The sequence below is a fragment of the Lynx canadensis genome, chromosome B1 (assembly GCF_007474595.2).
Source record: "Lynx canadensis isolate LIC74 chromosome B1, mLynCan4.pri.v2, whole genome shotgun sequence".
NCBI classification, from domain to species: Eukaryota; Metazoa; Chordata; class Mammalia; order Carnivora; family Felidae; genus Lynx; species Lynx canadensis.
Window position 1 is genome coordinate 40,543,583 of NC_044306.2, and position 25,212 is coordinate 40,568,794.

At 38.8% G+C, this 25,212-nt stretch overlaps 1 protein-coding gene across 2 annotated transcripts in view; it reads right to left on the reverse strand.

Annotated features, from left to right (window-relative positions):
- Positions 1 to 17,131, reverse strand: part of POLB (DNA polymerase beta) — a 30,497-nt gene extending 13,366 nt beyond the window's left edge. The window contains exons 1-9 of one of the 2 annotated variants that reach the window (XM_030312540.2): positions 16,921 to 17,131; positions 16,524 to 16,581; positions 14,136 to 14,202; positions 9,992 to 10,066; positions 8,577 to 8,635; positions 6,082 to 6,131; positions 4,119 to 4,170; positions 2,213 to 2,267; positions 2,043 to 2,115 (exon numbers count right to left, since the gene is read on the reverse strand). In XM_030312540.2, the coding sequence (XP_030168400.1) occupies positions 2,043 to 2,115; positions 2,213 to 2,267; positions 4,119 to 4,170; positions 6,082 to 6,131; positions 8,577 to 8,635; positions 9,992 to 10,066; positions 14,136 to 14,202; positions 16,524 to 16,581; positions 16,921 to 16,981 (550 nt within the window). In that variant the 5' untranslated portion in view covers positions 16,982 to 17,131. The remainder of the gene's footprint in view (positions 1 to 2,042; positions 2,116 to 2,212; positions 2,268 to 4,118; positions 4,171 to 6,081; positions 6,132 to 8,576; positions 8,636 to 9,991; positions 10,067 to 14,135; positions 14,203 to 16,523; positions 16,582 to 16,920) is intronic. The other variant, XM_030312541.1, reaches the window with a different exon arrangement.
- Positions 17,132 to 25,212: the final 8,081 nt, after the last annotated feature.

A 25,212-nucleotide genomic window follows, 5' to 3' on the forward strand; every position in this document is an offset into this window, starting at 1 on the left:
CCTGGCTCTCTGCTAATAGCTCAGAGCCTAGAGCCTGCTTTGGATTCTGTGTCTTCCCCTCTCTCTGACCCTCCCCCGCTCACACACTGTGTCTGTCTCTCAATAATAAATAAATGTTAAAAAAAAAAAATAAAAAAGAATAAACATGCTCTCTATATACTGATGTGGAAAAGATCTCCAAGATATGTTTTTATTAAGAAGCAAGGTACATACCGTGTATATACTATGTTACTTTTGTGAAAGAAAGGGGGAGGAGGACAGCAAGAAAGTGTATTCATTAGGTAAAGACAATGTGGTATGAGTACACAATGGAATGTTACTCAGTCCTAAAAAAGAATGAGATCTTGTCATTTTTGACAGTATGGATGGACCTAGAGAGTATTATGCTAAGTGAAATAAGTCAGAGAAAGATAAATACCATATGATTCATTTATATGTGGAATCTAAAAAACAAAACAAACTGCAAACAACACAGAAACAGACTTATAAATACAGAGAACTGGTAGCTGCCAGAGGTAGGGCTAAGTGGGGGGATGGATAAAATAGGTGAAAGCGATTAGGAAGTAAAAATTTCCAGTCATAAAAGAAGTCATGGAGATGAAAAGTACAGCATAGTTAACACAGTCAGTATTGTATTAACATTGTATGGTGAGAGATGGTAACTACACTTATTGTGGTGAGCACCGTGTAGTGTACAGAATTGTCACCACTATGTTGTACACCTGAAACTAATATAACATTGTATGTCAACTATACTTCAATAACAAAAAGATTTTAAATAAATAAAAAAACAAAACGGGAAAAAAGGATATATATTCACATTCATTTATATTTACTTGTAAAACCACTGAAAGAACACACAGGAAAGTGGTCATTAATGGGACAGTGGTGGGAGGGAGTGGAAAGAGTGAACTAGGACAGGGTAGAAGGGAAACTTCTTAGTGTATACCTTTTTTATATTAAAGCATGCAACCATATGATCTACTCAATAAAAGCAAAACTAAAATAGAAATACTGAAATCCAGAAAGGCTGTCATCTTCAACTGAGCATGCATTTGGCCTGCTGTGTATCCAAGTCTGTGTTCTGAAAATACAGATTCTAAGGCCCCACCTAAAAAGATTCTTATTTAATAGGTTTGTAGCAGGGTACAACAATGTGTACTTTTCTTTTTAAACTTTCTAGGTATTTCTGATGCACAGAAAAACTCAAACAACTGGTTAACTTTAATCCTCTCATTTTGCAAATATGGAAAAGGGGATGTGAAGAGACAGACAGTAGATTTGGCCTCAGGGCCCAAGTCTTTTGGTCCCAGTCCCATGTTCTTTCTACTTGTCAACAATTATTGATGTGGCACTTTCCTCTCCCAGCTCCAGATTCTTAAAGCAGCTACCCTGAGAATTTGTAGGTAGCTCATTACCTACTGCTTAAGCAATACTCCAAAGGTGGCCAGGGATTCAGTCAGATAACTATTCCAAAAGTTTTAAATCAAGTTTTGGTATTACAATTTTTAAAGTTAATATTTTAAAATTTATATTACCCTTCCATATTCTGAGCCAGTAAGAAACCAGGATTCTCTTGGTTCCCACTTTGCTCACATTCACATAGAATGAGATCATCTGAAGGACCTGGTTGTTGTGAGAACTGGTTTGGAACTAGTGCTTCAGAGACAGTATTTTTAGATTCGTTACAGAAAACTTAGAAAATAAAAAAAGTTAAAAAAAAAAACACACCACCACCTTCCCACAGCTTTACTAGCATGTAGTCAATTGCTCCTAGGCTCTTAATATATATAAAATTATTTTATAAAATTTGTTAAAGCTAGTCATTAAAATATCATCCTATAATAAAATAAGGATGAATCTTCTCTAATTTTTAATACATATTCCTATCTATAAACAAATAAACTTAGATAATACTCGACTGGATCTTAGTATATCTATAAAGTAACACAAATTACATCTCTTTGTTCCATTTTTTTTGGTATACATTAGGCAATTATAATATCAAGGCATGAATAACCTAAGATCAGGAAGTATGTTACCTCTTCTGAAACTGCCACAGACTGTAGCAATGTATTCAGAATCCACTTTTTTAACTTCATTTAGTACAATATCCTAATAGAAAAAAAATTAAGTCAGTATTCTAAAAATGGCTTTTCAACAAGTGACATTGTCAATTCTAATCAAAGAATACAATTCAGCACACGCTTACTTGCATTTGTAACATCTCTTCACGAGGAATTCTTTTCTCAAAGTCCTCAAAATATCTATAAAGACAGAATAAGTAGACAAACGATTTTTGTGAAATTTAAATCTTCTTAAAAAATAAACTGCCTACCATATCAAGTGTCCTTATCCCAGTACATCATTCAAAAATCAAGACTAGCACTTAGTAAGAAGATAACAGTAAAAATGGGGGGTAAGGGTAAGTTTGTTTCTTAACTTAGACTAAAATTTTTAAGTGTCATTCTTTATGCTATTCCAAATACTCCATCTAAACTTCTTTTATTTTTTTTTTTTTTAATTTTTTTTTTTCAACGTTTATTTATTTTTGGGACAGAGAGAGACAGAGCATGAACGGGTGAGGGGCAGAGAGAGAGGGAGACACAGAATCGGAAACAGGCTCCAGGCTCTGAGCCATCAGCCCAGAGCCCGACGCGGGGCTCGAACTCACGGACCGTGAGATCGTGACCTGGCTGAAGTCGGACGCTTAACCGACTGCGCCACCCAGGCGCCCCCTAAACTTCTTTTAAATAAACTTCACATTCCTATACCAAGAGTAAGTAAATATATTTAAATAAACTTCACATTTCCTATACCAAGAGGAAGTTAGTAGATTTCCAAAGTGGACTGCTCCCTCCACTTTGTGTATAAGTCACGGGGTTACAGTTTATTGCTCTTAAATCCTGCAAAATTATCATATTTTAAAACATTATCCTATGAATCCAGATAACATTATGCTATGTGAAAGAAGGCATTCACAAAAGATCACATACTGTATGATTTCATTTATATGAAACGACCAGAAAAGGCAAATCTATACTGACAGAAAGTATATTAATGGTTGTCAGAAGAGGGGGTGGGGGTATAGTGGGGGTGGGGGGTGAGTGGAGAGAGAGGGGCAGGTAGAGAGAAATGGGGAGTAAATGCCAATAGGTATGGGTTCTTTTTGGGATATAACAAAGATGTTCTAAAATCAACTGTCGTTATGGTTGCACAATTCCATGGATATACTAAAAACCACTGAACTGTATACTTTATAAAAGGATGAATTGTATGGTATCTGAATTATATTTCAATAAAGCTGTTACAAAAATATCTCAGTATGAAATAACATCTAAAACTGATAAAGCACCTGCTCAAAACCACCTCTCACAACAACCAAGTTCTTCAGAAGATCTCTGTTGAGTAAATGCAAGGAAAGGGAGGACTACACCATCCTGGTTTCTGACCGGCTCAGAGTCTTAGAAGAGCAGTGTGAGTTTAGAGGATTATGGTGAGGCATCAACAGGGCTAACCTGCCAACAAGACTACATAAGACAGGAAGTGATACCTGCTTATGTACTATGCATTACAAAAGGGATTCCAGATTGTATCCAGCACACAAAATAATTACTGATGCTGATATACAACATTCCTACACCATTATTTAGGTCTTTGGGTTTTTATCTTTTTCTTTTTTTAATTTAGCATTCCATACTCACGTCCTAGCTTCTTGGGCAGACTCTAAACTTCTTAAGAGCTACACTGATCCTGTTTATAACCTTACCCGAGACCTGACACAATGCTTTCTACAATAGTTAAGCACAAAATAAACACCTGCTAACTGACTGATGCACTCAGTCCTATGTATTTTAAGAGGAAGTTCCTCCCTGAAGTCAAGAGCATGAGGGAAATACTCAACACAAGAAAGCAAACTAGAAGGCAATAACAAGATGTGTGAAAACAGGCATATTCTCTACAAAAGCTGCAACAAATCTTAGTATTCCTGAAATAGAAAAATGATTGTGTTTAGCTAAGTTTGAAGAATTATTATGGTGTATGGAAGAAGAATGGCTATAAAAAAATTTTACTTTTACATCTTAAGTGTCAAAATAAAAGAAAATTTGCTATCTTACTTCAGCCCAATTCGCTGATGATGGTTCAACTTATCTTCATGTTTCCTGAGATCTGTATAGAAGACATATAAAGTTGAGGTGCTAATTTAAACATTCTTGGGAAAAAAGTCGCTAAATTTAGTGATCCTTTTTACAAAGAACTACCAGGAAAATACACTGAAGTGACTTTGAAAAGATAAAAAAATTCTGATATTAAGAACTAGATAAAAGTTTCTTCAAATCAATGTAGTAAAATCTAACAGTTGATTTCATGATTTTTATTTACTGAATCAAAATTTCAATTATAGTTACACAGAATAATAGATTAAACATGCCAGGATCATACCACACTTCACTGACTATAGCAAAAAGCAGCCTTATAAGAACCTATATTGCTTAATTTATGGTTCATAGCAGCAATAGCCACAACTTCTGAATGTTTTAGGACTACGTTAGTTTATATTGCCCATTTGTTCATTTACTCCTTCATTCAACTAGTATTTATTGAGTAGTAACTTGTATAGGCACTGTGGCTGAAATCCTGTTGAAAGGAAAAGTGTTATCTTCATTATTTTGATTAAAAAGCTGTCACATCATATCTGAAATCTAGAAGTGATGTTCCTTCACTGGGCATAAGTACAGGAGTAAGCCTTGTTAAAGAAACAGCAAGATAAGTATGCTTCCAAAGCAATTTCTACAGTCACCCTTATATTCACAAACATAGATTCTCTCTGGAGATACAAAATGGAGAAAAATAAAAATCTTTATAATACACGGATCACTTAATATTGGTCATAGTTCTGTGTACATAGTAAACACTGAAAATGCAATGGAACTAATGAATTTGTAATATGTAAGGATATAGATGTTGACAGTTATATTACATATCTGTGAATTGTGAAATACTGTAAAAACCATTATAGCTGATCTCTGACACTCCCAAGGGATGCAACTTCTGTTTAAAAACAAATTCTTGACCCCTTTAACCAATATTTCACTCAGATAAACCAAATACGCCACAGGCAGAAGAGCCCAAACCCTCTCTGAGATGCAGATATAGTAGAGTTCATTCTCTTGCTATGTGACTCACACAAATTCTTAACTTTGCAGTATTACTAATTAATCATGCCTCTTGAGAGTCAGCTACCACTTTTAAGTACTTACTACATACCAAGAACTGTGCACTAAGTGCTTTTCATACATTACTGCTTTAAATCATATGAGGTAGAAATTATGATAGCATTTTGCAGCTAAGAAACCAAAGCACCATGATCATCCATTCTAATAAAGTGGTGGAGAATGGATTCAAACCCAGGTTCATCTCTAGAACCTGTCCACCTAACCATTTCGGTTGCTTGCAGATAGTTGAATCCACAAATAGTAAACCCCAAATGCTGTAATAAATCTATACTGTATACTTTACATGCATACTATAATAAATATACTGTAATAAATCTATCTATATATAGTATATACCCTTTAAAAAGTATGAAGAAATAAATTATATTCAAAGGATTACTATACTAGGTTTAAGGACTATGTTTATAATTACTTGATTTAGGCTCTATTTTTATCACTTCTTTGAAATCAAAAATTCCTTCAGTAAGTATTGCAAGCCTCTTACAGAATCTTTCTCCATGTATATCATTTTGCTTTTAAGGCTGAATGTGTAGGATTCTGTTGTCTAAAATTTCACTAGAGAAACAAAAGGCAATTTAAATTGTTTCAAAATCTACAAATGAAATCACAGCATTTAAATAAAGAAGCCATTTCCTCTTCTTCTGAGTAATAAACCTAAACAAGTTTAATATAGGAATAAAAGCTCTACTTTACATCTACTCTCTGCTATAGAGTTAAAATGAAAGTCTTACCATTCCTATTTACTAGTTGAGAAAAGGTTTTTCAAGTTCTAGTTTGCTAGAGCATTAACCATCCTTCAGGAGCATACGTGACCTGGGACTGGTGACCTATTGTACATACTCACCTTCTAATGTTTTAATCCCTTCATCTACAAACTTCCTTGCAGCAGATGGGCTACAAAAAAAGAAAAGCATTATCTAAATATCAAGTGAAACTCAGGACCCCTTAATAACAAATAACCAAGTATGTCTTCTCTTGTCAAACATGAAGAGTTACTGTGGAGCTAAACAAGACCTGTTAAAATGTGGTGTGATTTTATCCAAAGAGAAGAATTCCTGAAGTCTCAATCTAGGAAGACAACCATGAACCTAGATATGAAACAGACATCCAAGCAGCTAGGTGCTATAGTACACATATACCTTATTCATCAGACAGACATACAAACAAGAAAACAGTTCTTTCATTCAAACGATTAACTGAGGGCCTATTATGTGCCAGATACTCTTCTAGGTGCTGAAAATACAGCAAGAATAAGACAAATAAGCACCTTGGTCTTACCTACCTACTTACATTCCAGTAGGGAGACAGAGAAAATAAATAGGTATATAAACAAATTTTTAAAGTATCAGGTAAATGAATTAAAATACGGAAAAGTGACGAGTGGCTGGGTCCTACTTTAGATTGGGTAGCAAAGGAAGGTCTCTGAAATGGTATTTAAACTAAAATTTTATGACAAAGAGTATTTGTAGAGACACAGAAACAGATATTCATAGCAGAAAGGCAATATGGCACATAACAAGTAGAACTGAATTGGGAGTCCGGAAACATGGGTTCTAATTCTGACTTTGCCAGTGACCCCACCTGCAATATTCAGTGTTTTTCCCTAGAAAAAGAAGATAATAATAACACAGACGCTCTTTAGAACAACTTCTAATACTTTAGAAAGGCCCGAAGTCCCTGAGGAGTCATGTTCATTTTCAGTATTAAGTTTAAGAATTTAATATATTTTACAATAACTTTCATCAAAATGTGGCTATTTAAAGGAACAATCACATATCTAAAAGAATGCCTCATTCCATAAAGATGCGACTTAAGCAAAGCAGTATAGCCTTAGTGGTTTTTTTGTTTTTTTGTTTTTTTAACATTTATTCATTTTTGAAAGGCAGAGAGAGACAGAGCGCGAACAGGGGAGGGGCAGAGAGAGAGGGAGACACAGAAACAGTAGCAGGCTCCAGGCTCCGAGCTATCAGCACAGAGCCTGATGCGGGGCTCGAACTTATGGACTGCGAGATCATGACCTGAGCCGAAGTCGGCCACTTAACCGATTGAGCCACCCAGGCGCCCCTGTTTGTTTGTTTTTAAGATTTTAGTTTTTAGGGGAGCCTGGGTGACTCAGTTGGGTAAGCATCCAACTTCAGCTCAGGTCATGATCTCCCAGTTTGTGAGTTTGAGCCTTGCGTCAGGTTCTGTGCTGACAGCTCAGAGCCTGGAGCCTGCTTTGGATTCTGTGTCTCCCTCTCTGCTCCTCCCCTACTCATGCTCTGTCTCTCTCTCAAAAATAAATGTTAAACAAAAATTAAAACAAACAAACAAAAAGATCTTAGATTTTAAAGACCGGCATATCTTGACATTTGCAAAAATGTGGCCGGAACTACAGTGTATTATGCTAAGTGAAATAAGTCAGGCAGAGAAAGACAAATACCATATGATTTCACTTGTGGAATTCAAGAAACACAATATTAACATAGGGGAAGGGAAGGAAAAGTAAGATAAAAACAAAAAGGGAAGCAAACCATAAGAAACTCTTAAAGACAGAGAACAAACTAAGGGTTGCTGGAGGTGGGTGGGGAATGGGCTAAATGGGTGATGGACATTAAGGAGGGCACTTGGGATGAGTGCTGGGTGTTATATGTACGTGATGAATCACTGAGTTCTACTCCTGAAACCAATACTATACTTTGTTAACTAACTTGGATTTAAATAAATAAATAAATATTTTATTTTTTAAGTAATCTCTACACCCAATGTGGGGCTCAAACTCACACCTTGAGATGAAGAGTCACATGCTCCACCAAGTGAGCCAGCCAAGTGCCCCACAACCTTAATGTTTTAATGTTAATCTTTATGTTGTCAAGAAGTGTCAAAGAAGCCCCCTTTGGTGCTAACTCAAATTTTAAGATAGAGATTCCTTCATTAAAAAATGCTTGGATGCTTGTCCCAAATTTATAAGGTACTATGTTAGGTGCTATGGAAAAAAGTTTAAATGCTTAAGATAAATATCATGCTCAGAGAGGCAAAAGAGGCATAATCTGGAGGGAGTGATAAGATGTACACAGAGCAAGTGTAGGTGGAGGTTAGAAGAAGGAGATTATATCTGACTGGGGAATCAAACTGGTTTTATGAAGGAGGTAACACTTGCCTTGGATGGACTTTGAAAGCAGAGGTAGTACCTGAAGAACCAGCCTCACACATATAAGATATGGAAGAGTGAACTATATGGACAAAGACACAGAGATGGCAAGGTACAGGTTTTGAAGGGAAACAGAATATACTTATTCTGTCTTACATAAAAAATAAAACCAACCCTACTACTGTGTCTACTTAAAAAATACTTCTTACCCGATGCCACTAACTCGAGTCAGGAAATTGATAGATGAACTCGTATCATCCTGCCGAATCTTTAAGAAAAAAAAAAGTCTAATAATGATTTTGGAATGCTCTGAGGACTCAAATGATCTTATTGGAAATATACCAGTCTGCTAAGAGACCTGAGGAGCCATTTACATTTGTTTGTAAAACCATACAAAAGTATTCACAAATAACCTCAGTGGTTATAGATGAATAACAAAGCAAATGAAGATATTTCATCTCTCATTTATCCAATACTTTTAAAAGGCTTATTCATAAAAGACCATAAGTGGTATAGTTACTATCACCAGGGTGAAATAAAATCATAAAAATGCTTTAAAGAGCTTAAGAATAGAAATTCTAAAATATAACAATCTTTTATCAAAGTTTATAACCTACCTTCTGAATGATACGAGGAGCTAATTGTAATACAGCTGCTAACAGTCTCTTAAAGGACATATAGAAAGGGGCACCTGGGTGGCTCAGTTGGTTAAGTGTCCAACTTCGGCTCAGGTGATGATCTCACGAGTCATGATTTTGAGCCCTGCGTTGGGCTTTGTGCTGACAGCTCAGAGCCTGGAGCTTGCTTTGGATTCTGTGTCTTCCTCTCTCTCTGCCCCTCCCCTGCTTGTGCTCTGTTTCTCTGTCTCTCTCTCAAAAATAAGTAAATATTAAAAATAAAAACATTTTTGTGAGAAAGAGAGAAACAGAACATGAGTGGGGGAGAAGTGAGAGGGAGACAGGGAGACACAGAATCCAAAGCAAGCTCCAGGCTGAGCTGTCAGCACAGAGCCCAACGTGGGGCTCGAACTCACGAACTGCGAGATCATGACCTGAGCCAAAGTCAGATGCCCAAAGACAGCCACCCAGGCACCCCAAAAAACATATTTTTTAAAAATAAAGGACACATAAAATAAGTGAACAATTATGATTTTAGGGGAACGATATTCAAATTAAAAAAATAGACCACTTAAAGCCATAAACTCCACTCCTCTCTTTTTCTTTCCATCTCACCAGGTGAATGACATCACCCTGCAATGATGCTATATGATAGTTGCCCTAAAGACAGACACTAGAGGGGCACCTGGTGGCTCAGTCCATTAAGTGTCCAAATCTTGATTTCAGCTCAGGTCATAATCTCACAAATAGTGAGACTGAGCCCTGCATTGGACTCTAATAGCATGGAGTGCTATTAGCACTAATATAGCACTAAATTAATACTAATTAGCACTAAATATTAGTGCTAATATGCTAATAGCATGGAGTCTGCTTGGGATTTTCTCTCTCCCTCTCTCTCTGTCCCTCCCCCACTCGTGCTTGCTCTCCTTCTCTTGAAATAAAAAAACACTAAAAAAAAAAAAAAAGCATACACTATAATCAAATAAGCAAACAAGTTAAAATTTTACCTTTTCCAGCTTACGCAATTTTCCAGTCGCTAAAAATTCATCAATCTTTTCAGCAATTTTTGTTCCTACACCAGGCTAATAGAAAATTAAAAATATAAAACTCATATAAATATAATGCTTACCAAATCACTCAAAGATAAAGTAAAAAATGGGAAATGAAAAAAAATGATCATCACATGACCAGTTTTAAAACCAAGGACACAGAAAATTGAGTCATGGTGAAAATATATTCTCCCAACAAAATCCTTAAATGACTGACAAAAGAGAAGTCCTAATAAAACAATTCTAAACGACTTATTTTTTAAATTGATTTTTGTTGTAGAAAAGAGAAATCGAATTGCAAAAAGAAAAATATTAAAATCACTTGCTAATTTCATCACCCTGAAAATTAAAATTGTAATCTCATCACCTAACATCTGCTACATAGCCTTCTCTGCTTATACACATAAGCAGAGTTACATGTGCATATATGTGCATATATATATATATATATACACACACACACATACACACACAGTTTTCTTACAAAAACAGAATCATACTGCTTTGTATTTTAACTTAAAAACATCATGAACAAATCTCCATATCAATATATAAATACAACATCAGTATCTTTAATGGCTGCATAGTATATCACTGTACGAATGTATCATAATTTACTTAACAAATACCCTACAAGTAAACATTTAGATAGTTCACAAACTTGATATAACCATGTCATGAATTTCCTCTAGAGCAGAGGTTCTTAAGCTTTTATACACATTATCATCACCTTGGGGATGCGGTAAAACACAGAAAGCCAATCTCACCCTAGAGTTTCTGACTTAAAAGGTCGCATTTCTTCCCTTCTCTCCCCTTCCCTTCTCTCCCCTTCCCTTCTTTCTTTCTTTCCTTCCTTCCTTCCTTCCTTCCTTCCTTCCTCCCTCCCTCCCTCCCTTCCTTTCTTTCTTTACTTTCCCCTTCCTTCCTTCCTTCCTTCCTTCCTTCCTTCCTTCCTTCCTTCCTTCCTTCCTTCTTTTTAAAGTAAACTCTACATCTAACGTGGGGCTTGAACTCACAACCCTGACACGCTCTACCAACTAAGTCAGCCAGCTCCCCCAGTAGGTTGCATTTCTAACAAGTTCCCAGGTAGTGATGCTGCTGCTGGTCTACGTACCACACTGAGAACCACTGCTCTAGAACTGTATAGTTCAACACGGTAGCCACCAGCCACATGAGACGATCTAAGTTTACATGATTAAAATGAAAAAATGCAATCCCTGAGTCACATTAGCCACACTTCAAGAGCTCACTAGCCAAATGCAGCTCATGGTTATTGTGATAGACAGCACGGCTCTAGAACATAAGCCCCATGAGAGCAGAGATCCTGTCTTTTTACTGCTTCACCTGAAGCACCAGGAGAATACGTGGCATACAGGTGCAGAACGAATGATGCTTATATACATCTATCTCTACTGGTTTCCTCAGGATAAATTCCTCAAAGTAAAATTGTTGAGACAAAGGAGATAGGCATTTTGCCAACATTCTGCCAAATTATCCTTCAGAAAAGCTGTAAATAACCAAGATTTCCATCATTAGTAACTGTATGTCTTTTTCCACATCTTTATCCATACTGTATATTATATTTGATAGTTTGATAACACCATACAGCATCTTGTTTTAATTTGCAACTCTGATTACTGGTCAAGTTGAACACTTTTTTCATGTTTTTTTCCTTTTTATTTTTTCCCTTTAAATAAGTTTTTACAGTAGTTACAGGTTCATGGCAAAATTGATCGCTAAGTACGGAGTTCCCGCATACCCTCAAGCCCCCACACACACATAGCCTCCACAACTATCAACATCCCCCACCACAACACTACCTTTATTATAACTGATGAACCTACATTGAAACATCATCATCAAAGCCCACAGTTTACATTAGTGCTCACTGTTGGTGGTATTGGTCCTTTTAAGTTAAATGTTCAAGTGCACAACATGTGTGCCAGTTATTTCCTATTGTCTCTTAGCCCTACGTATACCCTTCCATATTCTTGATTTATTTAATGCTTAATAAGTGTTCCAGGACTACTGAACACATATTCAAGTTCTGAAAACAGCAATTACCAGATAGAAATGAACAAGATTTAGGAAGCAGAACAGACTAGAAAATGGAAACTGCTCAGGTTTCTCATTTTCTTTATCAGAAGACACATACTGACCTGAAGCAATTTAAGCCTAGGCTATTTCCTATACCTAACATTAAGGATTAAGAGGCAAACATTCATTCTGGAAATATCAGACTTCTAGAATTATTGAGAAGCACTCATATGTGCCAAAGAGTAGGTTGGTGATTTTTAATATAATAGTGGAAAGGAATAATGATGTGATATTCATATTTTCTATCTAATGTTTATTTTTTTGAGAGAGCACGCACGAACACACGCATAAGTGGGGGAGGGAGAGAGACAGAATCTGAAGCAAGCTCCAGGCTCTGAACTGTCAGCACAGAGCCTGACACAGGGCTTGAACTCATGAACCATGAGATCATGACCTGAGCTGAAGTCAGACACTTAACCAAATGAGCCACCCAGGCGCCCCTATGTGATTTTCATATTAAGTCCAGTCTCATGTAAAAGGAATTTTGGATACTTTTGTGGGGTTTCTTTTTAGAGATATACCATAAGCTCAGATTTGGGATGAAGTGCATTAAAGCTTGTCAAAAGTTTGAATCTAATAAATGAGCAGGTAATTAACATAAAAAAGGAAAGTCAATAGTGATAAAAGGGGAACAGAATGGAAGCAGAAGTGGCTCCTGAGGTTAACACTGGGTCAGTTCACCAGGAAAGAAACTCAGAATTAAAGTCCAATGTATTTATAACTTCCTTGGCTAGTCTATTTGGGAAGGATATACTGAAGTTGAGAACTGTCTATTGGTACAAAAGATTTAAAACCTATACACCAGGACATGATTAGTATTGAGTAATTAATTCAAGATGAAGATGTGGCACATGATTAATGCGGATAATCTGTCACTCAATCAAAAGATGTACAAGATTTATGGTAATTTCACGACTCTGAAAGGTGAAAATACGGGACAGTTATGGCTCATATTTTGAAGGCTCTCATGAGAAAATTAAGGACAATCAAATATTGATAACTTAAATTCTAGAGGACTTTTGTGAACACAAATGGGTAAAGAATAACAAAAGAAGGTGATAACTGTCAGGACTTAGACCAATCAAAAGCCACGTCAGTTTGACATCTTTAACAAAAGATGAATTAAGATATGGTCCTCAATTTTCAGGAACTTAGAATCTTTTAGTGAGATTTAGATGAAAGAAAACAACCTATCAGGGGCGCCTGGGTGGCTCAGTCGGTTAAACGGCCAACATCAGCTAAGGTCATGATCTCATGGTTTGTGGGTTCGAGCCCTGCGTCAGCTCTGTGCTGACAGCTCGAAGCCTGGAGCCTGCTTCAGAGTCTGTGTGTGTCTCTCTCTCTCTCCGCTCCTCCCCCACTCCTGCTCTGTCACTTTCTCTCAAAAAAATTAAATAAACATTAAAAAAAAAAAAGAAAGAGAACAACATGTAGACTTTCCTAGTATATTCTTGGTAATACTAATATAAATTAGCAAGAGCCATGACCCTCTAGAAATTGTGATACACACAGTGACAGAGCATATAGGGCTTCAAGAAAATTACAGACAAGAGGGCTAACTGCGTTAATATACTAAGGGGCTCAATTATGTGATTAGTAGGTAATATCTCTTTGGGAACACCAACTCTCACTAACTCACATAAATTCTTATACCTGTTATCAGAAAAAGAGCTAGGGACCAGACATGCCAATACGTTCTGTCACCACATTCTTGAGGACTAACCCTCAAGCTGAAATTCAGTGTGATTACATATGTATATGGCAGGGTATAGAAAAAAATTATAATTACATATATTTAAAGCAGAATTTCAATCTACACCCTCCACACTTTGACAATGAAACAGTATGACTGATATAGCATTAATATTATTCCAAGAAATCAGGAGCAGTGAAATCTGCGTATGTGGATCAAGGAAGCTTTGGAGAGGCAAATTTAATTTTCCAGTGGAACGCATCAAATTTGTACATGTGTGAACTCTACAATCAGCTTGCTCACTAAACTTACCAACTTCTTAGCTTCTGCTCCACTCTTTATTTTGTGTGGGTACTTTGCAATCACAGATGCTGCTTTTCTATAAGAGGGAAAAAAAAAAAGAAAAGAAAATCAGTTAGTTACAAATCCACGGAGGTCTTAATTTTTCTTAAACTGGAACACATATACAAGCAAATATTTAGCTTAAACTTTATCATAATAACTAATTTTCCACATCTGTGTCAAACTTAAAAAACTCAGATGAAATGACAGACCACCTGCATATCTTTTAGAAGTATTTTGAAAATCCTCACATTTGAGGATAGCATAATTTTAACTGTATATGTGAAACTAGGGAGATTCAGCAGACCAGTAGCCTTTCCTTTTGGGGATAAGCTAGTTTTCAGAAATTGTTTGTAACTCTCATAAAAATGTGCCACCTGGTGGTATTTAGACTACTAGATACCAAAGGGGTTTATGGATGGTTATTTTTAAATTCATGGCCTAAAATTCCAACTGCATTCCTCCATGTCCTTATAGTTATATTCTTTTTTTCATTGCTCTCATCTCAGTTCTGCATAAAGCACTGACCCGTGATTCTTGCCCATCTCCACACACATCCAGCTCAATAATCTGGTGACACACTGGGCACACCCTGGGAGCTTACCGATGGTATCCTGTCTGTAATTTCAGTGCTAAATATAGTTTAGCAATGATGCTGATAAAAAAGCCAGAGTACATCTAAGTCTAAAGCATAAATACCAGGTAGTCTTTGCATCCTTGGTTTTTCATTCTGTTCTAATACATACAGACCTTTAGATTTGGATTTCAACCTCTATTAGCATGTAACTCATGATGAGTCTGGAAAGGTATGTTGAGGACAGTTTGTTGAGGGAACTGTTTCAGTAAGCACAAGTAGTACCAGACAACTGGCATTATGGAACAAAGCCTGAAGGGAAAAAGAATTAATCCTGAAAGGCCTTCTGGAAGAATGGCAGGATCAGACAACTATTTTCAAAAGAATATATTGGCCACAATCAAGAGAAATGTATATCTGGGTAGGGAAATACATGCAGGCATCACCTGATTTTCCAGACTGATTTCCTCATTCCGACCATATTCCATAAGCAAACTGAACTACTGACTTCCTGGAAAATGTCATACTCCTCAGGTCTCAATACCTTGACACATATTGTTTCCTTTCTTAGACTATTCTTCCTTTCACTTATCCCTTGACAGGCTCCTTCAAAACTAAACATCTCTCTGAAGCCTGGTGTGACATAAAATATAGGGTTGAATATCTCTGATTTTTAGATCTTCAAATGTGTGGATGATAGAACAATTATTTTTTTTTGATAGAACAATTACTTTAAACAGGAAGTCATAAAAGATAAGGTAAGAAGCATAATCAGTTTTGAATTTTGAATGGGAAGGGAAGGAGAGAGCTGAGGTTAATTTTGAAAGGGTGGAGATAAAGGTAATAGCGGCCTAAAAATCTGAAGAAAAGTCAATGAGATACAGATTTGGAGTCAATGACATAACCAGTATCCAAAGCCAAGAATGTTAAGACTGCCAGGGAAAGTATGAAAATGAGAAAAAAGGACAAAGGGCAGACCTCTGGGAACTCCTAGCATTGGAATACAGGAGGTGAAAGAACAGACAGGAGTGCCATTGCAGAATTCAAGGCTAAGACTTGAATGCAATGAGCTAATGGTGGATGCCAGTGAGAGTTCAATAAGGTGAGATGTAGGTGACAGCATTTTCAGAGGAATGGCAGGATGACAATTACACCACAGTGAGATAATGAATGACCAGGGCTGAGAAAATCCAGACAAGAAACAGATTATTCAAGAAGCTTAACTGTAAAGTGGAGGAAAGAGACAGGAGCTAGCTAGAGGGTAGAGGGAAGTTAAGAAGGCTGTTTTGTTTTTGCTTGTAAGAGCTGAGGGACTTAGGACATGTTTGTGAGCTACGGGGCACAAGTAACTGGATGTGGGAATAATGGCTATGATAAGGGTCCTGGTGAGATGGACAGGATAGAATGGATCCAAGGATCGGCGAAACATCAACCAGATGAAAATCTGATTCCATGAATTTCATAGCACAGACCTCATACACTGTCTTTCATTATGGCTTAAAATCAAACTGCATTTTCAGCAATTCATATTTGATGATGGGAAAAACACACCTCAGCTACACCTATTTTGCAATCAGATTGGGAACCGATTAGAAACGATCCTACAGAGCTCTGCCCAAATCATCCCAGAAATATTGTAGTAAGGTACAACCACAGAGTCAATACCCTCAGTTGTTGCTTTTTTCTCCTCTTGCATATGATCCAAATATCCACTGGCCCCTCAGCCCTGTTAACTGCCACACATCCCAGGATGCATGCTACCAGAGAATGCTGCACCGTCCCACCTGTAAGCATTGTACTTGTGGATTGCCTGGTTCACGTTCTTCTCAAAGTTGGCGAGTTCTGCAAAGGCAACAAGAAGCTCGGGTCAACAAGAACCACGAGTAAACAAACGAAAACTGAGTTTTCCAGAAGGGGGTGTAACAACTTCTTAAGGGACAGTGACCCTACGCTTCTACACGGGCCAGGCCAAAGACAGCCCAAACAGTGACACAGGAGTCCCCTGGAGGACTGACATTCAGCCACCAGCAATGGGCGCTGAAGGAAGATCCGTACGGAAGACTACCCGCTGCAAGGGGCCAGACCCATCCACAGGGCTGTGGGGACAGGAGAGAAGGACGGGAAGGCAGTGAGGTAGGAAGAAAGGAGAAGAAAGCCAGCGGCGCCTGGCGCGGCGCTAACCTGTGAGCATGTCCGTGATTCCCCCGTTCAGCGTCTCCTGTGGCGCCTTCCGTTTGCTCATGGTGGCCTGCACCCGAGGACCGCAGAGTGCTCAAAGCCGCGGACTGGCCCCCTCTCCCAGCTTTAAGGAGGGGCCGGGACTTGGAGAGGGGGGCAGGACCAACCCAGCCCTGGCAAAGCCAGCGCGACCTACTGAACAATGGCTGCCTCTGACAGGGGGCGCGGTGCGCGGCGCGCGTGGTGACGTCACGCGCTGGGGGCGGTGCCGGGGGCGGGGCTCTCGTGGCTCTTGTGGGTGCGAGAGAGACGGGAACCACCCGGCGCAGGAGACCTGAAAGAGAAAGCTGGGCGAGATGGTTGGTTTCGTAACGGGGTTTCCGTGGGAAGACCTGGATTCTTAACAAGACAGTGTCTGTTTTCCCAGTACGTTTCTCTGGAATCCTCTCCCCAGAAGGGGAAAACTAAGGAGTCCGACTTTGTGAAGTTAACTCAGGTAGTCAGGTGGGAGATAGCATACCGAGGATACTTTTGTGCACATATTGTATGTGCACAATAATAGTTATTGAATGCACGAGGATAAGAGGCAAACACCGGCATCATACTTACTTGTGAAAACTTTCAGTAAGAATATGGTACCAGTGCACTGCAGTGGAGTTCCGTACTAGCGAGCAGGCGGGAACCTAGAATAAAATACGCCGTATTATAGGGAAGCCTCCTATAGTAAACTTTTAACAGATATGCCCGCCAATGTCAGAGTGTTTTATTTCTTATTCCCCTGCCTTTTGCGGTAGGGGCTAAAGAGAAAACAGTAGGATGCGGAGAAGTGCTTAACCTAGATAATGAGCAATGAAAATGTCATTAAAACATAATGACCTGGACACCTGGCTCAGTCGGTGGAACATGCTACTCTTGATCTTGGGGTTGTGGGTTGCCACTCTTGATCTTGAGATGGTGGGTTGGAGCACCAAGTTGGGTGTAGAGAGTACTTAAAAATAAAATCTTAATGGGAGCCTGGGAGGCTCGGTTAAGCGCCAGACGTTGGTTCAGGACATAATCTCATGGTTTGTGAGTTAGAGCCCCACATAGGGCTCTCTACTGTCATCGAGGAGCCCGCTTTGGTTCCTCTGTCCCTTCCCCGCTTGCATTGTCTCTTCCTCTCCCTCTCTCTCTCAAAAATGAACATTAAAAAAAATAAATAAAATCTTAAAAAAAAAAAACAACCATGATGACCTGTATCTGAGAAATTTACAGTTCTGCTTGAAAAACGGATATGTGACATCAATATTTTCACAGGTGTTTCTCTTGGGTTCATACTGAACTGCCAATTCCAGGCAATTGCTTTGTATGTAAATAAAATGAAAAGCTGGGGCGCCTGGGTGGCGCAGTCGGTTAAGCGTCCGACTTCAGCCAGGTCACGATCTCGCGGTCCGTGAGTTCGAGCCCCGCGTCAGGCTCTGGGCTGATGGCTCAGAGCCTGGAGCCTGTTTCCGATTCTGTGTCTCCCTCTCTCTCTGCCCCTCCCCCGTTCATGCTCTGTCTCTCTCTGTCCGAAAAATAAATAAACGTTGAAAAAAAAAATTAAAAAAAATAAAAATAAAAAAATAAAATGAAAAGCTTATTACAAAATAATACATGGGTGCTGTAGAAATATTTGAAAATGTATAAATGGAGAAAAGAAAATTAAACAATTATCTCACCATCCAGCTTAACCATGATTAATTTTTTAGAACATACTTCTAGTATTATAATCTAGTCCTTTAAAAATTACTATTATTTCAGACACTCAGATCAACGGAATAGAATAGAGAACCCAGAAATGGACCTACAAACGTATGGCCAACTAATCTTTGACAAAGCAGGAAAGAATATCCAGTGGAATAAAGACAGTCTCTTCAGCAAGTGGTGCTGGGAAAACTGGACAGCAACATGCAGAAGAATGAACCTGGACCACTTTCTTACACCATATACAAAAATAAACTCAAAATGGATGAAAGACCTCAATGTAAGACAGGAAGCCATCAAAATCCTGGAGGAGAAAGCAGGCAAAACCCTCTTTGATCTTGCCCGCAGCAACTTCTTGCTCACACGTCTCTCTCTGGAGGCAAGGGAAACAAAAGCAAAAATGAACTATTGGGACCTCATCAAAATAAAAAGCTTCTGCACAGTGAAGGAACCAATCAGCAAAACTAAAAGGCAACCGATAGAATGGGAGAAGATATTTGCAAATGATATATCAGATAAAGGGTTAGTATCCAAAATCTATAAATAACTTATCAAACTCAACCCCCAAAAAACAAATAATCCAGTGAAGAAATGGGCAAAAGACATGAATAGACACTTCTCCAAAGAAGACATCCAGATGGCTAACTGACACATGAGAAAATGCTCAACATCACTCATCATCAGGGAAATACAAATTAAAAACACAATGAGGTACCACCTTACACCTGTGAGAATGGCTACCATTAACAACTCAGGCAACAACAGATGTTGGCAAGGATGCGGAGAAAGAGGATCTCTTTTGCATTGTTGGTAGGAACGCAAGCTGGTGCAGCCACTCTGGAAAACAGTATGGAGGTTCCTCAAAAAACTAAAAATAGGGGCGCCTGGGTGGCTCAGTCAGTTAAGCGTTCGACTTCAGCTCAGGTCACAATCTCACGGACCGTGAGTTTGAGCCCCACGTCAGGCTCTGGGCTGATGGCTCAGAGCCTGGAGCCTGCTTCTGGTTCTGTGTCTCCCTCTGTTTCTGCCCCTCCCCCGTTCATGCTCTTTCTCTCTCTGTCTCAAAAATAAATAAACGTTAAAAAAATTAAAAAAAAAAACTAAAAATAGAACTACCCTACAACCCAGCAATTGCACTACTAGGCATTTATCCAAGGGATACAGGTGTGCTGTTTCAAAGGGACACATGCACCCCATGTTTATAGCAGCACTATCCACAATAGCCAAAGTATGGAAAGAGCCCAAATGTCCATTGATGGATGAATGGATATGGGGCGCCTGGGTGGCGCAGTCGGTTAAGCGTCCGACTTCAGCCAGGTCACGATCTCGCGGTCCGGGAGTTCGAGCCCCGCGTCAGGCCCTGGGCTGATGGCTCAGAGCCTGGAGCCTGTTTCTGATTCTGTGTCTCCCTCTCTCTCTGCCCCTCCCCCGTTCATGCTCTGTCTCTCTCTGTCCCAAAAACAAATAAACGTTGAATGGATAAAGAAGATGTGGTATATATATATATATATATATACAATGAAGTATTACTCAGCAATCAAAAAGAATGAAATCTTGCCATTTGCAACTACGTGGATGGAACTGGAGGGTATTATGCCAAGTGAAAATAGTCGGAGAAAGACAAAAATCATATGACTTCACTCATATGAGGACTTTAAGAGACAAAACAGATGAACATAAGGGAAGGGAAACAAAGATAATATAAAAACAGGGAGGGGGACAAAACAGAAGAGACTCATAAATATGGAGAACAAACTGAGGGTTGTTGGAGGGGTTGTGGGAGGGGGGAATGGGCTAAATGGGTAAGGGGTATTAAGGAATCTACTCCTGAAATCATTGCTTCACTATATGCTAACGAATTTGGATGTAAATTTTAAAAAATAAAAAATAAAGTTAAAAAAATTACCATTATTTTTAAATTATTTTTTAATGTTTATTTTTGAGAGAGAGAGAGAGAGAGAGCAAGTGGGGTAGGAACAGAGAGAGAGAGGGAGACACAGAATCCGAAGCAGGCTCCAGGCTCTGAGCCATCAGCACAGAGCCTGATGTGGGACTCGAACTCACAAACCTCGAGATCATGACCTGAGCCGAAGTCAGAGGCTTACCCAATTGAACCACTCAGGTGCCCCACCATTATTTTTCAGTAATGGATTAATGCTTTAGATACAAGTAATTTCCTTGATTAGCAAGGTTGTGGTTGTTTGTTTCCTCATAATATTAGTGTAGATCTTAAATTATCCTTATTGGATATTTGTGTTTCTTTTATGAATTTCCTATCTATATATCCTTTGTTCACTTTTCTATTGGGATAGTTGTCCATTATTAATTTGTTAGCTCTTTTATATATATAAGTATTAATCTTTTTGTATATTATATTTGTATGTTATTTGTAAATGTTTGTAGTTTCCCAACTTGTGCCTTGCCTTTTTTTTTTAAGTTTATTTATTTATTTTGAGAGAGAGAGAGAGAGTGCATGAGTAGGGGAGAGGCAGAGAGAGAGGGAGAGAGAATTTCAAGCAGGCTCCACACTGTCAGTGCAGAGCCTGATTCAAGGCTCCAACTCCCAGACCGTGAGATCATGACCTAAGCCAAAATCAAGAGTGGATGCTTAATGACTGAGCCACCCAGGTGCCCCTGTCTCTTCCCTTTATAACATAACTTCTTAACACCTTGATTACCACCTTCATTTAGATACATGAGTCATCTTAGTATTTTTCTCTGTTCAGCTTTTTTCCCATCCAGTTCCTATTCCAGGCTATATTCATATTATTTCGTTCTGAAAAATGATCATCCCTCATTAAATAAAAAAGTTTTTATTCGACTTTGAATAATGACAGTTGCAACTTTAGGGAACTGTGGGATCATTTTTTATGTAAGTATTACGAGCATTTTACAGGAGTATTATACCATTTTTATATGAGTATAAAATACTCATTTTATACGAGGATTAGACTTTTTAAGAATCAATGCCAGAGAATCCAAGGAAAGTGGTCATCTCTCCTCATCTTCTTGGACCATTTGATCTACTTTGTAACATTTGATCTACTTTGACTACTCTCTTCTTGAAATGATTTGTTTTAGATTGGCTTCTGAGACAGCACATGCCTTGGGTGTTCCTTCTTCCTTCATAGCCACTCCTTCTCAAGTTTTTGTTCTGCTTTTTTGTTCTTATTCCCAGTTCCTCCTCCACTCTCCAGCCTTTATAGGAAAGTGCCTCAGGCCTTTCTCCTCTAACCAGCTTTTCCACTTTGTCCAGTCTCACCTTTTAAATGCCATGCCAGCTCAAAGACTCCTAAATTTATATTTCTAGCCCTGACCTCTCTCTTGAGTTCCAGTCTCATATATCAAACTTCCAGCTGGATGTCTCTAGTTATTCATAATAAGCATCTCACAAATACATGTCTTAAAGAACTCTTGAATTTTTGCTCCACTAACTTCTTAACTTTTCCCCAGTTTAGTTAATGACATTTTAATCCACCCTGCCATCAGGCAAAACCCTAGGAACCATTCTTAATGGCTCTTTTCATATCCCACATCCAATCTGTCAAGTCTTGCCTGTTCTGTCTCCAGAATATGTGCTCTGAATTGGATAGCCACTCACCACCTCTACTGCCACTACTCTAATCCAGTCTACCACAATCTGCCTCCCCGATTGCTGCCATAGTCTCCAGGGTGGGCTTCCTTGTTTTGCTCTTATCCCCTGAAGGCCATTCTCCAAATACGACAAAGGTAGGGGCACCTGGGTGGCTCAGTTGGTTAAGCATCTAACTTCAACTCAGGTCATGATCTCACGGTTCTTGAGTTCAAGCCCTGTGCCAGGCTCTGAGCTGGAGCCTAGTTCAGATTCTGCGTCTTGATCTCTCTCTACCTCTTGCCCACTCATGCTCTGTCTCTCTCTCTCAAAAATAAACATTAAAAAATTTTTTTAAAAAGGACAAAAGTAGTCTTTTGAAAATGTATATCAGTATATGTTATTCATTTGCTTAAATACCCTCTCATTGCACTTAGAATAAATTCCAAATTCCTTCCCAGGGCCTGCAAGGTCTAATGTGATCTACCTCCTTTCAACTCTTTTACTCCGGTTCTTGCCACTTTTCCCTTTGTTAGTGCACACATGTCGTTATGTAGCACACACATGTACCTGCTTCAGGGTTCTTTTCTCATTGTTCAGGGCTTTGCCTGGCTGCCTTCACATCCTTCCAGTCTCAGCCGGGTAGTCACATCGCTGTCACATTCCTGAGCAACAACACCCACGCCCTCTCTATTACTGCGGAATTACTCCACTCCATGAAAATGATTGGAAACTTACACATGTGTTATTTGCCTACTTCCTACTCCCTGCTCTATTTTTTCCTCCCCTAATGTGAATTGTAAGCTCCATCACAGTAGGACTTAATTTTTGTTTGCCGCAGAGTAGGTAATAAATATGTACTGAATGAACATCCTAAATTGCAATTTTGCTTAAATGTCAAATATTTTAAATTACAGAAGAGATTGACACATCGTGATGTAGGGGGACTGAGGGGTTTCCTGGGATGCAGAATTTTCAGGGCTCAAACCTAGAAAGTTCTGAACAAACTGAAACAAGTTGGTTACACTGACATGTTACCCTTAGATATGTCACTAACAAAACCTAATTTGGAAAAAACACTGAGCACTGTTTAAGGGCTCCTAACTGGATAACTTTTTTTCTAAGTAAACTTTTATTGAATCAGATTCAGCATAGTAGGGGAAAAGGAGTAAGAGGGATTAAAAGATTAAAAGCCATATAACTTGTGAAAACTGCAAAGATTCACGCAATTTCAAAGGAGTGAGCCAAAGTTGGTTGGGAGTAATAGAGTAAATCAAATGATAGAAGTCCTCAAATTTCCACACAGAAATAACGTTTTGGCTTTTACAAAAAACAAAACAAAAAAAAAAAACTCAAAAAACCCCAACATTCTCTACCTTAGAAGTTACAAGCCTGGGAAAATGAGAAGAACTCCCTTGAGTGATGATATTTTGGAAATATGAACTGTCAGTTTTCTCTTCCCTTCTACCCATCCCAAGCAAATACTTTTACTTGTTTCATTTCCTCAGCATAAGGAAGAGACAGAACTGAAAGCCCCTAGTCTCTCATTTCAGGATTCCAAAAACCTAAACCCTTTAAAGAGATAGTGCTAAGCACTTCTGACAAAATATGTATGAGCTAGAAAGTGCTCATTCATGCAACATACCTTTATTGAACACCTGTCAAGTGCCAAGCCTTGCTTTGGGTGCTGTGTATATAGCAACCAACAGACCAAGTCCCATCTTGTGGAGCTTTTTAATGGGGGTGTGGAGGGACAAATAAATACATTAGGTGGTGATAGTGGCATAAAAACAGATAAGTCAAGATAACAAAGTTACACAGGGAAGTCCTTGGGTGTTGGGATAGGAGATGGGTACCAGTATAGAGAGGATGTCCTATAAAGGCCTCTGATAAGGCTACATTATGAACAGAAATGTAAAGGAAAAGGAAAGGAGCCATGAGGGTATCTGGGAGAGAAAGTGATCCAGGCAGAGGGAAAAGCAGTTGTAGACTCTAAGGCTGAAACTAAAAAGTTCTAGGCAAGTTGATACAAAGTATGTGACCATTTTAACATATGCTGATACCAACAAAACCTAATTTGAAATGAAACCTTTTTCTTTCATTAAGGATAAGCAGTGAAGATAGTGTGGGTGGTACAGTATGAGCAAAGATAAGAGTGACAGATGATGGTAAGAGAGGAGCGTGCAGCATGTGCAGGGGACAGAGAAGTGGCCAGAGCAGTGGTAGCAAAGTAAAAGTAGAAAGTGAGGTCAGAGTAGCAGCAGGGAGCAGGGGCCAGATCATGAGCCATTGTAAGAAATTTGGATTTTACTCCAAGTGAGGTGGGAACCTTTGGAGTTGGGTTTTAAGCACAGGAGTAATTTGATCTGGCATAGATTTTAAAAGACTTATCCTGGAAGATTAGGAGAGGAAGCACATGACACAAGCAGGGAGACTGATTAGGAAGCTAAGGCAATAATCCAGGCAAGAGGTGATGGCAGTTTGGGCCTGAGTAATGCTGAAGGAATTGGTAAGTATTCAGGTTCTGGATATATTCCAAAAGTTGAACCAACAGGATTCATTGGATGAATTAGATGTAGGGTGTGAAAAAACAGAGAGTAGATGGGGTGAATCCATGGTTATTCAACTGAGTAACTGGAAGAATAGGGCTGTCATTTAAGAAGATTAGGAAGACAGTGAAGAACAAGTCTGGGAGGGAAAAATCAGGAGTTGACTTTTGGAAGTGAGATGTATATCCAGCTGACAGTGCTGAAGAGGCAGTTGGATACATTATCTTGAGGTTCAGGAGAGGGATCTGAGCTGGAGGTGTAATTTTGAAACCATCAGCATCTGTATGATATTTAAAACCATGAAGTTGGGGCGCCTGGGTGGCGCAGTCGGTTAAGCGTCCGACTTCAGCCAGGTCACAATCTCGCGGTCCGTGAGTTCGAGCCCCACGTCGGGCTCTGGGCTAATGGCTCAGAGCCTGGAGCCTGTTTCCGATTCTGTGTCTCCCTCTC